The sequence below is a fragment of the Oncorhynchus clarkii genome, chromosome 32 (genome assembly GCF_045791955.1).
Source record: "Oncorhynchus clarkii lewisi isolate Uvic-CL-2024 chromosome 32, UVic_Ocla_1.0, whole genome shotgun sequence".
NCBI classification, from domain to species: domain Eukaryota; kingdom Metazoa; phylum Chordata; class Actinopteri; order Salmoniformes; family Salmonidae; genus Oncorhynchus; species Oncorhynchus clarkii.
This window is the reverse complement of record NC_092178.1, coordinates 10,129,229-10,145,247: the sequence shown is the minus strand read 5'-3', so window position 1 is coordinate 10,145,247 and position 16,019 is coordinate 10,129,229. Positions and strand designations below refer to the sequence as shown.

At 45.9% G+C, this 16,019-nt stretch overlaps 1 protein-coding gene across 1 annotated transcript in view; it reads right to left on the bottom strand.

Annotated features, from left to right (window-relative positions):
- Positions 1 to 19: 19 nt before the first annotated feature.
- Positions 20 to 16,019, bottom strand: part of LOC139392095 (integrin beta-8-like) — a 42,555-nt gene continuing 26,555 nt past the window's right edge. The window contains exons 14-16 of the mRNA XM_071139814.1: positions 15,995 to 16,019; positions 8,412 to 8,572; positions 20 to 1,638 (exon numbers count right to left, since the gene is read on the bottom strand). The exon at positions 15,995 to 16,019 is cut by the window's right edge and continues 77 nt beyond it. Of these exons, the coding sequence (XP_070995915.1) occupies positions 1,507 to 1,638; positions 8,412 to 8,572; positions 15,995 to 16,019 (318 nt within the window). The 3' untranslated portion in view covers positions 20 to 1,506. The remainder of the gene's footprint in view (positions 1,639 to 8,411; positions 8,573 to 15,994) is intronic.

Below are 16,019 nucleotides of genomic sequence, written 5' to 3'. Positions count from 1 at the left end.
AAAGAATCAGAATGGTGTAACACATATCAGTAGAAATCTGACACTTTTAATCATGTTACAGGAACTCTTAATCACATGACATTACAGAAAATATACAGAAAAGTGCTGTTAATATACAAACATAATGCCCAGTTAGCAGGCTGAGTTCAAATAGGCTCCATTTAGATTTACGAGTTTGAACTTTCGGGAGTATTGCTATGGTTCCATTTTACTGGACAAAGACGGTGATGTCCCTCACGCAGAAATGATCGACATGACATAAGTTGTGTTGACAAAATTCTTAAGTGCTGCTTATGAATGAGGGTTATGAACGTGTAACAAAGACCTTCTACAGGTACCCTTCATTGTCTTCCCGACAGATGCGTTGCCATGAACTACGCAGTGCAGACGGGAGTAGTCAAGCTTCGTGACGTGAGACGATGGCTACCAGTCTTTGAAAGTGTTTGACGTAATGTGTCTTCCAGTTGTTATTATTGCAGATTCATTTAACAGAGCTACAGTCCTGTAATATTATAGCCATACAAACATACAACAACAAAAACAACACAAAAAAACAATTGGAAATAAATCATAATAAATAATAATAAAGTTCTTGACTAAATAAATTATCAACTTATGCCGTAAACATCAGACATCAGATGTAGAGAAAAACAGAAAACCTAAAAAATGTACTATCCTTCATAGTTCTGGAATTCATGCAGATAGAAATGGAACGTTCAGGTGCCAATCATGAACCTTCCCACTACAGGAGCCAATCAGGAGCCTTCCCAGTGGTTCAGGATCCAATCAGCAGTCACCCCATAGTTCAGGAGTTAATCAATCAGCTCCTTCCTAAGAGTTCAGGAGCCAATTCATTCTCAGTAGTCTGACGCAACACTATGATGCTAGCTCAAATCTCAAATCTAATGCCTATTTAATAAACTAATGCTTGCTTCAAATATTAAAACTAGATGCATTCTGTACAGTGACAACCATTTGAGGCTTCCTGTCCTCTAAAACTCCAGTTATGTCAGGCACGCAAACTCACACACACAAAATAAAGTGTGTGAGAGCCACCATTCAGTCACTCATCCATATCTGTCCATACATTCTGCTGTGTGTCATTCCACCACCTACCACTAGGTGGAAGGCTAGCGCAGGACACCTAGGTTGAGCCGTGATGAGAGAGATCCAGTAAATTGTAACCCTGTAGTGTTCACGGTGATAAAAGCATAATTAGCATTGATAAATACATCAATGATCGATGTACCTTTCAATGGCTGCCAGTCCATAGAGCCACAGAAAAAAAAGACTCTTATTTGTTGCCCTGTCCAGATTTGTACTATCCTTCCCCTAACCTGTAACCAGTGATTGAAGTAGACTCAAAAAGGTCACTGTACTCACTGTAATTTAACTGTTAAAGGATTTCATATTTCAGAGTCAGTATTCTATAAGCAGTAGAACATTAGACATGCTGCTTCTCTGTACCGGCCCACTTCAACCTCTGAACTTCAACCCCAGACAACTTCACTGCCAGGGTTCACCCATAGGCATCTTTGGAATGGTGATATACATCTCCATTGGCTGGTCAGGGTCCAGGGGGCAGTTCCTCCAGTATGATGTGGTCTTCTCATTGGTGGTTGGGATGTAGGACTGGTCCTAATGATACAACATACACAGGTAGTCAGAAACACACACACATGTCTATGTTCTATTTGTATTTATTATAGATCCCCATTAGTTCCTGCCAAGGCAGCAACTACTCTTCCTGGGGTCTATTATGGATCCCCATTAGTTCATGCCAAGGCAGCAACTACTCTTCCTGGGGTCTATTATGGATCCCCATTAGTTCATGCCAAGGCAGCAACTACTCTTCCTGGGGTCTATTATGGATCCCCATTAGTTCATGCCAAGGCAGCAACTACTCTTCCTGGGGTCTATTATGGATCCCCATTAGTTCATGCCAAGGCAGCAACTACTCTTCCTGGGGTCTATTATGGATCCCCATTAGTTCATGCCAAGGCAGCAGCTACTCTTCCTGGGGTCTGTTATGGATCCCCATTAGTTCCTGTCAAGACAGCAGCTACTCTTCCTGGGGTTTATTATGTATCCCAATATCCCCTAATGTATCCCCTAATGTTTAAGTTAATTCATTGAGCTGTATCTAAATATATTTTCTTTACAGTTACATATTACATATGTAATTTACAAATTACATATGTAATTTTATTAGAGTTTGTGTGTTGGAGATTGAGAGAACTACCTACATACATATTTTGTTGTATTGGTTAGTATTAAATCACGCTTTTGACTGCAAGTTCCAGAATGCCTTGCGACAGGAAGTAGAGAGAGAACGCGCCAGTTATGTGCAAGTGACAAGTGATTATGCTGACTTTTCGCTAGCAACTTACTTTTATTGTTCTGTAGAATCTAAAGTTGTGAAATGTAACGTGAACATTATTACTAAAAGAAGCTTTCATTTCAAACCCGACGTCCCGAGTCATTACTTTGAAGATAGTTATTCTATATTTTGATGCCGACGTTCCTCCTCAGCATTTCAGCCGCTTCATCACCACAATCCGTCCAATAGCAGGGGGTGTAAAGCCATAACACATATGTTCCTGTATGTATCTAAAGCAGGGGGTGTAAAGCCATAACACATATGTTCCTGTATGTATCTAAAGCAGGGGGTGTAAAGCCATAACACATATGTTCCTGTATGTATCTAAAGCAGGGGTGCTCAAATATTATTTGACAAGGTCCTGTCACACAAATGTCCTAGGTGGCAAAGGTCCAGATGGATATGGTCATTTATCGGCGTAGTTAGCCAGCCTGCCAGCATAGTGGAGTCTGCCACTAGCACAGTCAGTGTAGTCAGCTCAGCTATCCCCATTGAGACCGTGTCTGTGCCACGACCTAGGTTGGTCAAAACTAAACATGGCGGTGTTCTCCTTAGCAATCTCACTAGAATAAAGGCCTCCTCCATTCCTGTCATTATTGAAAGAGATTGTGATATCTCACATCTCAAAATAGGGCTACTTAATGCTAGGTCCCTCACTTCCAAGGCAGTTATAGTCAATTAACTAATCACTGATCATAATCTTGATGTGATTGGACTGACTGAAACCTGGCTCAAGCCTGATGAATTTACTGTGTTAAATGAGGCCTGGCTACACTAGTGACCATATCCCCCGCGCATCCCGCAAAGGCGGAGGTGTTGCTAACATTTACGATAGCAAATGTCAATTTACAAAAAAAATACTGTTTTCGTCTTTTGCGCTTCTAGTCCTGTAAACTATGCAGCCTACTCCATACATTTTTAAAGCTACTGTTTACAGGCCTCCTGGGTCGTAGACAGCGTTCCTCACTGAGTTCTCTGAATTCCTATTGGACCTTGTAGTCATGGCAGATATTATTCACATTTTTGGTGACTTTAATATTCACATGGAAAAGTCCACAGACCCACTCCAAAGAGCTTTCGGAGCCTTCATCGACTCAGTGGGTTTTGTATAACATGTCTCTGGACCTACTCATTGCCACAGTCGTATCCTGGATCTAGTTTGAATTTTAAGAAATCTTAATGTTTTTCCTCATAATCCTGGAATATCGGACCACCATTTTATTACATTTGCAATCGCAACAAATAATCTGCTCAGACCCCAACCAAGGATCATCAAAAGCCGTGCTATAAATTCTCGGACAACCCAAAGATTCCTAGATGTCCTTCCAGACTCCCTTCACCTCCCCAAGGACGTCGGTGTACAACAATCAGTTAACCACCTAACTGAGGAACTCAATTTAACCTTGCGTAATACCCTAGATGCAGTCGCACCGATAAAAACAAAAAACATTTGTCACAAGAAATTTGCTCCCTGGTAACCAGAAAATACCTGAGCTCTGAAGCAAGCTTCCAGAAAATTGGAACGGAAATGGCACTACACTAAACTGGAAGTCTTCCGACTAGATTGCAAAGACAGCTGCTGAATCAACCTATTTTTCCAACCTAATTGAGGAGAATAAGAACAATCCAAATGTATGTTTGATACTGTAGCAAAGCTAAATTTAACACTTCACTTCAGCAGTGATGAATTCATGAACTTCTTCGATGAAAAGATCAAGCTCATTAGAAAGCAAATTACGGACTCCTCTTTGAACCTGCGTATTTCTCCAAAGTTCAGTTGTCCTGAGTCTGCACAGAACTTCCAGGAACTAGGATCAATGGACACACTCAAGTTTTCAATCCTGTATCTCTTGACACATTCATGAAAAGAGTAAACCGTCAAGCTGCATACTGGACCCTATTCTAACTAAACTACTGAAAGAGCTACTTCCTGTCGTTGCCCCTCCTTCGTTAAACATAATAAATGTCTCTCTATCCACCGGATGTGTACCAAACTCACTAAATGTGGCCAAACCTTGACCCAGAAAATGTAAAAAATCTATTGGCCTATATCAAATCTCCCATTCCTCTAAATATTTTTTGGAAAAACTCACTGGCTTCCTGAAGACAAATAATGTATATGAAATGCTTCAGTCTGGTTTTAGACCCCATCATAGCACTGAGACTGCACTTGTGAAGGTGGTAAATTACCTTTTAATGGCGTCGGACCAAGGTTCTACATCTGTCCTCGTGCTCCTAGACCTTATTGCTGCTTTTGATACCATCGATCACCACATTATTTTGTAGAGATTAGGAACCCAAATTGGTCTACACGGACAAGTTCTGGCCTGGTTTAGATCTTATCTGTCGGAAATATATCAGTTTGTCTCTGTGAATGGTTTGTTCTCTGACAAATCAATTGTACATTTCAGCGTTCCTCAAGGTTCTGTTTTAGGACCACTATTGTTTTCACTATATATTCTACCTCTTGGTGATGTCTTTCGGAAACACAATATCAACTTTCACTGCTATGCGGGCGACACACAGCTGTACATTTTGATGAAACACAGTGAAGCCCCAAAATTGCCTACCTTGGAAGCCTGTGTTTCAGACATTTCAGGCAAATGTTTTACTTTTAAACTCTGACAAAACAGAGATGCTTGTTCTAGGTCCCAAGAAACAAAGAGATATGCTGTTGGATCTGACAATTCATCTTGATGGTTGTACAGTCGTCTCAAATAAAACTGTGAAGGACCTCAGCGTTACTCTGAACCCTGATCTCTCTTTTGACGAACATATCAAGAATATTTCAGGGACAGCTTTTTTCCATCTACGTAATGTTGCAAAAATCGGAATATTTTTGTCCAAAAAGAAAAGCTAATCCATGCTTTTGTCACTTCTAGGTTGGACTACTGCAATGCTCTACTCTCCGGCTCCCCGGATAAAGCACTAAATAAACTTCAGTTAGAAGGCTGCTAGAATCCTGACTAGAACCAACATGTTTGATCATATTACTCCAGTGCTAGCCTCTCTACACTGGCTTCCTGTCAAGGCAAGGGCTGATGTCAAGGTTTTACTGTTAACCTAAAAGCATTACATGGGCTTGCTCCTACCCTTCTCTCCGATTTCATCCTGCCGTACATACCCACACGTACGCTACGGTCACAAGACGCAGGCCTCCTAGTTGTCCCTAGAATTTCTAAGCAAACAGGACTTTCTCCTATAGAGCTAAATTTTTATGGAATGATCTGCCTATCCATGTGAGAGACGCAGACTCGGTCTCTACTTTTAAGTCTTTACTGAAGACTCATCTCTTCAATGGGTCCTATGACTGAGTGTCGTCTGCCCCAGGGGTGCGAAGGTGAACGGCAAGGCACTAGAGCAACGAATCGCCGTTGCTGTCTGTTCCTGGCCGGTTCCCCTCTCTCCTCTGGGATTTTCTGCCTCTAACCCTATTACAGGGACTGAGTCACTGGCTTACTAGAGCTCTTCCATGCTGTCCCTAGGAGGGGTGCGTCACTTGAGTGGGTTGAGTCACTGACGTGATCTTCCTGTCCAGTTTTGCGCCCCCTCTGACTCGTGCGTGAAGGAGATCTTTGTGAGCTATACTCAGCCTTGTCTCAGGGTAGTAAGTTGGTGGTCAATTGATATCCCTCTAATGGTGTGGGAGCTGTGCTTTGGTCTGTCTGTTATAATTATCCTGTCTTATCTGGTGTCCTGTGTGAATTTAAGTATGCTCCCTCTAATTCTCTCTCCCTCCCCTCCCAGAGGACCTGAGCCCTAGGATCATTCCTGGCCTGATGACTCCTGGCTGTCCCCAGTCCACCTGGACATGCTGCTACTCCAGTTTCAACTGTTCTGCCTGCGGCTATGGAGCCCTGACCTGTTTACTGGACGTGCTACCTTGTCCCGGACCTGCTGTTTTCGACTCTCTCTCTCTCCCTCTCTCTCTCGTTACAGCACCTGCTGTCTCGACCTCTGAATGCATTTACTCCTGAGGTACTGTCCTGTTCCACCCTCTACAACCACTGTGATTATTATTTGACCCTGCTGGTCATCTATGAACGTTTGAACATCTTGAAGAACAATCTGGCCTTAATGGCCATGTACTCTTATCATCTCCACCCGGCACAACCACCCCTCAGAGCCTGGTTCCTCTCTAGGTTTCTAATCTCCACCCGGCACAGCCAGAAGAGGACTGGCCACCCCTCAGAGTCTTGTTCCTCTCTAGGTATCTTCCTAGGTTCTGGCCTTTCTAGGGAGTTTTCCCTAGCCACTGTGCTTCTACATCTGCATTGTTTGCTGTTTGGGGTTTTAGGCTGGGTTTCTATACAGCACTTTGTGACATCTGCTGATGTACGAAGGGCTATATAAATACATTTGATTAATTGATTGATTGATTGAGTAACAAACACCCACCTCGCAACTGATGCGACCCCAAACTATTCAAACTGTTCACACTCGTCTTGTTGGCGGAGAGACATTTTGCAGTTTTGAAGCAAATTTCCTGCAATTCTACACCATGTCATGTGTGTTCCTGTGTGTATATAAAGTATTACAGTATCATGTGTGTTCCTGTGTGTATATAAAGTATTACAGTATCGTGTGTGTTCATATGATACTAATCGTCAATGCTTGACTGAGTTTGTAATTTGCTATTTATTTATTTGTCGGGACACGCTGTCTGTATTGATCCCGTTCTGGCTCCGGATCCAGAGCTCTTCTGTTGAGTACGGCTGATCTAAAGTATTACAGTATCGTGTGTTCCTGTGTGTATATAAAGTATTACAGTATCGCGTGTGTTCCCGTGTGTATATAAAGTATTACAGTATCGTGTGTGTTCCCGTGTGTATATAAAGTATTAGAGTTTTGTGTGTGTTCCCGTGTGTATATAAAGTATTAGAGTATTGTGTGTGTTCCCGTGTGTATATAAAGTATTACAGTATCGTGTGTGTTCCTGTGTGTATATAAAGTATTACAGTATAGTGTGTGTTCCTCTGTGTATATAAAGTATTACAGTATCGTGTGTGTTCCTGTGTGTATATAAAGTATTACAGTATTGTGTGTGTTCCTGTGTGTATATAAATTATTACAGTATCATGAGTATTCATGTGTGTATATAATGTATTGGTGTATCGTGTGTGTTCCTGTGTGTCACACCCTGATCTGTTTCACCTGTCCTTGTGATCGTCTCCACCCCCTCCAGGTACCAGTGTATTTATCCCTGTTTCCTGTCTCTCTGTACCAGTGTATTTATCCCTGTGTTTCCTGTCTCTCTGTACCAGTGTATTTATCCCTGTGTTTCCTGTCTCTCTGTACCAGTGTATTTATCCCTGTGTTTCCTGTCTCTCTGTACCAGTGTATTTATCCCTGTGTTTCCTGTCTCTCTGGGCCAGTGTATTTATCCCTGTGTTTCCTGTCTCTCTGGGCCAGTGTATTTATCCCTGTGGTCCCTGTCTCTCTGGGCCAGTGTATTTATCCCTGTGTTTCCTGTCTCTCTCGGCCAGTGTATTTATCCCTGTGTTTCCTGTCTCTCTGGGTCAGTGTATTTATCCCTGTGTTTCCTGTCTCTCTGGGCCAGTGTATTTATCCCTGTGTTTCCTGTCTCTCTGTGCCAGTTCGTCTTGTGTGTTTCCAAGTCAACCAGCGTTTTTTTCATTTGCTATTCTCCTTATTCTAGTCCTCCCGGTTTTGACCCTTGCCTGTTTCTGGACTCTGTACCCGCCTGCCTGACCAGTCTGCCTGCCCTGACCTCAAGCCTGTCTGTCACTCTGTACCTACTGGACTCTGATCTGGTTTTGACCTTTGGCCTGTCCACGACCATTCTCTGGCCTTCTCCTTTTGGATTAATAAACATCTTAAACTCCAACCATCTGCCTTCTGTGTCTACATTTGTGTCATGATATCAATGTGTATATAAAGTATTACAGTATCATGAGTATTCCTGTGTGTATATAAAGTATTACAGTATCATGAGTATTCCTGTGTGTATATAAAGTATTACAGTATCATGAGTATTCCTGCGTGTATTTAAAGTCTTGGAGTATGTTACCTTGCCAGTGGGGTTGTATTGTGGGTCAGTGGCGCCACCCTGTGGCAGGGATCGTCTCTGCAGCAGCAACACCAGTACAGCGATCATCACCAGGCCAGAGAGGAATGTCAACACACACACACTGACAAACATCCTCATGTACCGCCCTCTGGATACACACTCTGGAGACACACAGACAAACACACACAGCTGTGAGTACTACACATTGTAGTATAGAGGGACACACCAATATTTGACCCTGAAATAGTAACAAAGTACCACACTGTCAACACAGATACACTGTCCACACTGTCCACACAGACACACTGTCCACACTGTCCACACAGACACACTGTCCACACAGACACACTGTCCACACTGTCCACACAGACACACTGTCCACACAGACACACTGTCCACACAGACACACTGTCCACACTGTCCACACAGACAAACTGTCCACACAGACACACTGTCCACACTGTCCACACAGACACACTGTCCACACTGTCAACACAGATACACTGTCCACACTGTCCACACAGACACACTGTCCACACTGTCAACACAGATACACTGTCCACACTGTCCACACAGACACACTGTCCACACTGTCCACACAGACACACTGTCCACACAGATACACTGTCCACACTGTCCACACAGACACACTGTCCACACAGACACACTGTCCACACTGTCCACACAGATACACTGTCCACACAGACACACTGTCCACACTGTCCACACAGACACACTGTCCACACTGTCAACACAGATACACTGTCCACACTGTCAACACAGATACACTGTCCACACTGTCCACACAGACACACTGTCCACACAGACACACTGTCCACACTGTCAACACAGATACACTGTCCACACTGTCCACACAGACACACTGTCCACACTGTCAACACAGATACACTGTCCACACTGTCCACACAGACACACTGTCCACACTGTCCACACAGACACACTGTCCACACTGTCAACACAGATACACTGTTCACACTGTCCACACTGTCCACACTGTCCACACTGTCCACACAGACACACTGTCCACACAGACACACTGTCCACACAGACACACTGTCCACACTGTCCACACAGACACACTGTCCACACTGTCCACACAGACATACTGTCCACACTGTCCACACAGACATACTGTCCACACAGTCCACACAGATACACTGTCCACACAGACACACTGTCCACACTGTCCACACAGACACACTGTCCACACAGTCCACACAGATACACTGTCCACACAGATACACTGTCCACACAGACATACTGTCCACACAGACATACTGTCCACACAGTCCACACAGATACACTGTCCACACAGACATACTGTCCACACAGTCCACACAGATACACTGTCCACACAGACACACTGTCCACACAGACACACAGTCCTTACTGTCAACACAGATACACTGTCCACACAGATGTCCACACAGTGGGGGAAGTAAGGGGAGAGGAGGGAGGAGAGAGGGAGGGTGGGGGAGGTAAGGGGAGAGGAGGGAGGACAGAGGGAGGGTGGGGGAGGAAGGGGGAGAGGAGGGAGGACAGAGGGAGGGTGGGGGAGGTAAGGGGAGAGGAGGGAGGACAGAGGGAGGGTGGGGGAGGTAAGGGGAGAGGAGGGAGGACAGAGGGAGGGTGGGGGAGGTAAGGGGAGAGGAGGGAGGCCAGAGGGAGGGGGAGGTAAGGGGAGAGGAGGGAGGACAGAGGGAGGATGGGGGAGGTAAGGGGAGAGGAGGGAGGAGAGAGGGAGGGTGGGGGAGGTAAGGGGAGCGGGGAGAGAGACAGAGGGGAGAGTGGTGGAGGAGTGAGGAGGAGCAGGGAGAGAGACAGAGGGGAGAGTGGTGGAGGAGTGGGGAGAGAGACAGAGGGGAGAGTGGTGGAGGAGCGGGGAGGAGCGGGGAGAGAGGGTGGAGGAGTGGGGAGAGAGACAGAGGGGAGAGTGGTGGAGGAGCGGGGAGGAGCGGGGAGAGAGGGTGGAGGAGTGGGGAGAGAGACAGAGGGGAGAGTGGTGGAGGAGCGGGGAGAGAGACAGAGGGGAGAGTGGTGGAGGAGCAGGGAGAGAGACAGAGGGGAGAGTGGTGGAGGAGGGGGGAGAGAGACAGAGGGGAGAGTGGTGGAGGAGTGGGGAGAGAGACAGAGGGGAGAGTGGTGGAGGAGAGGGGAGAGAGACAGAGGGGAGAGTGGTGGAGGAGTGGGGAGAGAGACAGAGGGGAGAGTGGTGGAGGAGCGGGGAGGAGCGGGGAGAGAGGGTGGAGGAGTGGGGAGAGAGAAAGAGGGGAGAGTGGTGGAGGAGTGGGGAGAGAGACAGAGGGGAGAGTGGTGGAGGAGTGGGGAGAGAGACAGAGGGGAGAGTGGTGGAGGAGTGGGGAGAGAGACAGAGGGGAGAGTGGTGGAGGAGCGGGGAGAGAGACAGAGGGGAGAGTGGTGGAGGAGTGGGGAGAGAGACAGAGGGGAGAGTGGTGGAGGAGCGGGGAGGAGCGGGGAGAGAGGGTGGAGGAGTGGGGAGAGAGACAGAGGGGAGAGTGGTGGAGGAGCGGGGAGAGAGACAGAGGGGAGAGTGGTGGAGGAGCGGGGAGGAGCGGGGAGAGAGACAGAGGGGAGAGTGGTGGAGGAGCGGGGAGGAGCGGGGAGAGAGACAGAGGGGAGAGTGGTGGAGGAGCGGGGAGAGACAGAGGGGAGAGTGGTGGAGGAGCGGGGAGGAGCGAGGAGAGAGGGTGGAGGAGTGGGGAGAGAGACAGAGGGGAGAGTTGGGAACACACCCAATGACTAGTGTTGTTTCCAAGAGATAGGCTGGGTGTATCTTAAAGTGTATCTGTGTGTTGTGTGTATCTTACCAGGCTGTGTGTTGTGTTGTGTTGTGTGTGTGTGTGTGTGTGTGTGTGTGTGTGTGTGTGTGTGTGTGTGTGTGTGTGTATCTTACCAGGCTGTGTGTGTGTGTGTGTGTATCTTACCAGGCTGTGTGTGTGTGTGTGTGTGCATCTTACCAGGTTGTGTGTGTGTGTGTGTGTATCTTACCAGGCTGTGTGTGTATCTTACCAGGCTGTGTGTGTGTGTGTGTGTATCTTACCAGGCTGTGTGTGTGTATCTTACCAGGCTGTGTGTGTGTATCTTACCAGGCTGTATGTGTGTATCTTACCAGGCTGTGTGTGTGTGTGTGTGTGTGTGTGTATCTTACCAGGCTGTGTGTGTTGTGTTGTGTTGTATGTATCTTACCAGGCTGTGTGTGTGTGTTGTGTTGTGTTGTGTGTGTGTGTGTGTGTGTATCTTACCAGGCTGTGTGTGTGTGTTGTGTTGTGTTGTGTGTATCTTACCAGGCTGTGTGTGTGTTGTGTTGTGTGTATTTTACCAGGCTGTGTGTGTGTGTGTGTGTATCTTACCAGGCTGTGTGTGTGTTGTGTTGTGTTGTGTGTATCTTACCAGGCTGAGTGTGTGTGTGTGTATCTTACCACGCTGTGTGTGTGTTGTGTTGTGTTGTGTGTATCTTACCAGGCTGTGTGTGTGTTGTGTTGTGTTGTGTGTATTTTACCAGGCTGTGTGTGTGTTGTGTTGTGTTGTGTGTATCTTACCAGGCTGTGTGTGTGTTGTGTTGTGTTGTGTGTATCTTACCAGGCTGTGTGTGTGTTGTGTTTTGTTGTGTGTATATTACCAGGCTGTGTGTGTGTGTGTGTATATTACCAGGCTGTGTGTGTGTGTGTGTATATTACCAGGCTGTGTGTGTGTGTGTGTATATTACCAGGCTGTGTGTGTGTGTGTGTGTGTGTGTATCTTACCAGGCTGTGTGTGTATGTGTGTATATTATCAGGCTGTGTGTGTGTATGTGTGCATCTTACCAGGCTGTGTGTGTGTGTGTGTATATTACCAGGCTGTGTGTGTGTGTGTGTGTGTGTATATTACCAGGTTGTGTGTTGTGTTGTGTGTGTGATGTGTTGTGTTGTGTTGTGTTGTGTTGTGTTGTGTGTGTGTTGTGTTGTGTTGTGTGTATCTTACACGCTGTGTGTGTGTTGTGTTGTGTTGTGTGTATCTTACCAGGCTGTGTGTGTGTGTTGTGTTGTGTTGTGTGTATTTTACCAGGCTGTGTGTGTGTTGTGTTGTGTTGTGTGTATCTTACCAGGCTGTGTGTGTGTTGTGTTGTGTTGTGTGTATCTTACCAGGCTGTGTGTGTGAGTGTGTGTGTATCTTACCAGGCTGTGCGTGTGTGTATCTTACCAGGCTGTGTGTGTGTGTGTGTGTGTGTGTGTGTGTGTGTGTGTGTGTGTGTGTGTGTGTGTGTGTGTGTGTGTGTGTGTGTGTGTGTGTGTGTGTGTGTGTGTGTGTGTGTATCTTACCAGGCTGTGTGTGTGTGTGTGTGTATCTTACCAGGCTGTGTGTGTGTGTGTGTGTGCATCTTACCAGGCTGTGTGTGTGTGTGTGTGTGTGTATCTTACCAGGCTGTGTGTGTGTATCTTACCAGGCTGTGTGTGTGTGTGTGTATCTTACCAGGCTGTGTGTGTATCTTACCAGGCTGTGTGTGTGTGTGTGTGTGTATCTTACCAGGCTGTGTGTTGTGTGTGTGTTGTGTTGTGTTGTGTTGTGTTGTGTGTGTGTTGTGTTGTGTTGTGTGTGTTGTGTTGTGTTGTGGTGTGTGTGTTGTGTTGTGTGTGTTGTGTTGTGTTGTGTTGTGTGTATCTTACCAGGCTGTGTGTGTGTGTGTGTGTATGTATCTTACCAGGCTGTGTGTGTGTGTGTGTATCTTACCAGGCTGTGTGTGTGTGTGTATCTTACCAGGCTGTGTGTGTGTGTGTGTGTGTGTGTGTGTGTGTGTGTGTGTGTGTGTGTGTGTGTGTGTGTGTGTGTGTGTGTGTATCTTACCAGGCTGTGTGTGTGTGTGTGTGTGTGTATCTTACCAGGCTGGGTGTGTGTGTGTGTGTGTGTGTGTGTGTATCTTGCCAGGCTGTGTGTTGTGTTGTGTTGTGGTGTGTGTGTTGTGTTGTGTTGTGTTGTGTGTATCTTACCAGGCTGTGTGTTGTGTTGTGTTGTGTGTATCTTACCAGGCTGTGTGTGTGTGTGTGTATCTTACCAGGCTGTGTGTTGTGTGTGTTGTGTTGTGTTGTGTTGTGTTGTGTATATCTTACCAGGCTGTGTGTTGTGTGTGTTGTGTTGTGTGTGTTGTGGTGTGAGTGTTGTGTTGTGTTGTGTTGTGTGTGTGTATCTTACCAGGCTGTGTGTTGTGTGTGTGTTGTGTTGTGTGTGTGTGTGTGTGTGTGTGTGTGTATCTTACCAGGTTGTGTGTTGTGTGTGTGTTGTGTTGTGTTGTGTGTGTGTTGTGTTGTGTGTGTTGTGTTGTGTTGTGGTGTGTGTGTTGTGTGTGTTGTGTTGTGTTGTGTTGTGTGTATCTTACCAGGCTGTGTGTGTATGTGTTGTGTTGTGTTGTGTGTGTTGTGTTGTGTTGTGTTGTGTGTATCTTACCAGGCTGTGTGTGTGTGTGTATGTATCTTACCAGGCTGTGTGTGTGTGTGTGTGTGTATCTTACCAGGCTGTGTGTGTGTAGATCTTACCAGGCTGTGTGTATGTGTGTGTGTGTGTGTGTGTGTGTGTGTGTGTGTATCTTACCAGGCTGTGTGTGTGTGTGTGTGTATCTTACCAGGCTGTGTGTGTGTGTGTGTGTGCATCTTACCAGGTTGTGTGTGTGTGTGTGTGTGTATCTTACCAGGCTGTGTGTGTATCTTACCAGGCTGTGTGTGTGTGTGTGTATCTTACCAGGCTGTGTGTGTGTATCTTACCAGGCTGTGTGTGTGTATCTTACCAGGCTGTATGTGTGTATCTTACCAGGCTGTGTGTGTGTGTGTGTGTGTGTGTGTATCTTACCAGGCTGTGTGTGTTGTGTTGTGTTGTGTTGTATGTATCTTACCAGGCTGTGTGTGTGTGTTGTGTTGTGTTGTGTGTGTGTGTGTGTGTGTGTGTATCTTACCAGGCTGTGTGTGTGTTGTGTTGTGTTGTGTGTATCTTACCAGGCTGTGTGTGTGTTGTGTTGTGTGTATTTTACCAGGCTGTGTGTGTGTGTGTGTGTATCTTACCAGGCTGTGTGTGTGTTGTGTTGTGTTGTGTGTATCTTACCAGGCTGAGTGTGTGTGTGTGTATCTTACCACGCTGTGTGTGTGTTGTGTTGTGTTGTGTGTATCTTACCAGGCTGTGTGTGTGTGTTGTGTTGTGTTGTGTGTATTTTACCAGGCTGTGTGTGTGTTGTGTTGTGTTGTGTGTATCTTACCAGGCTGTGTGTGTGTTGTGTTGTGTTGTGTGTATCTTACCAGGCTGTGTGTGTGTTGTGTTTTGTTGTGTGTATATTACCAGGCTGTGTGTGTGTGTGTATATTACCAGGCTGTGTGTGTGTGTGTGTATATTACCAGGCTGTGTGTGTGTGTGTGTATATTACCAGGCTGTGTGTGTGTGTGTGTGTGTGTGTATCTTACCAGGCTGTGTGTGTATGTGTGTATATTATCAGGCTGTGTGTGTGTATGTGTGCATCTTACCAGGCTGTGTGTGTGTGTGTGTATATTACCAGGCTGTGTGTGTGTGTGTGTGTGTGTATATTACCAGGTTGTGTGTTGTGTTGTGTGTGTGATGTGTTGTGTTGTGTTGTGTTGTGTGTGTGTTGTGTTGTGTTGTGTGTATCTTACACGCTGTGTGTGTGTTGTGTTGTGTTGTGTGTATCTTACCAGGCTGTGTGTGTATGTGTGTATATTATCAGGCTGTGTGTGTGTATGTGTGCATCTTACCAGGCTGTGTGTGTGTGTGTGTATATTACCAGGCTGTGTGTGTGTGTGTGTGTGTGTGTGTATCTTACCAGGCTGTGTGTGTATGTGTGTATATTATCAGGCTGTGTGTGTGTATGTGTGCATCTTACCAGGCTGTGTGTGTGTGTGTGTATATTACCAGGCTGTGTGTGTGTGTGTGTGTGTGTGTGTGTGTGTATATTACCAGGTTGTGTGTTGTGTTGTGTGTGTGATGTGTTGTGTTGTGTTGTGTTGTGTTGTGTTGTGTGTATCTTACCAGGCTGTGTTTGTATATTACCAGGCTGTGTGTGTATATTACCAGGCTGTGTGTGTAAATTACCAGGTTGTGTGTGTATCTTACCAGGCTGTGTGTGTATATTACCAGGCTGTGTGTGTATATTACCAGGTTGTGTGTGTATCTTACCAGGCTGTGTGTGTATCTTACCAGGCTGTGTGTGTATATTACCAGGTTGTGTGTGTATCTTACCAGGCTGTGTGTGTATATTACCAGGCTGTGTGTTGTGTTGTGTGTGTGATGTGTTGTGTTGTGTTGTGTGTATCTTACCAGGCTGTGTGTGTATATTACCAGGCTGTGTGTGTATATTACCAGGCTGTGTGTGTATATTACCAGGCTGTGTGTGTATCTTACCAGGCTGTGTGTTTATCTTACCAGGTTGTGTGTGTATCTTACCAGGATGTGTGTGTATCTTACCAGGTTGTGTGTGTGTGTGTGTGTGTGTGTGTGTGTGTGTGTGTGTGTGTGTGTGTGTGTGTGTGTGTGTGTGTGTGTGTGTGTGTGTGTGTGTGTGTGTATCTTACCAGGCTGTGTGTTGATGTGTAGCTG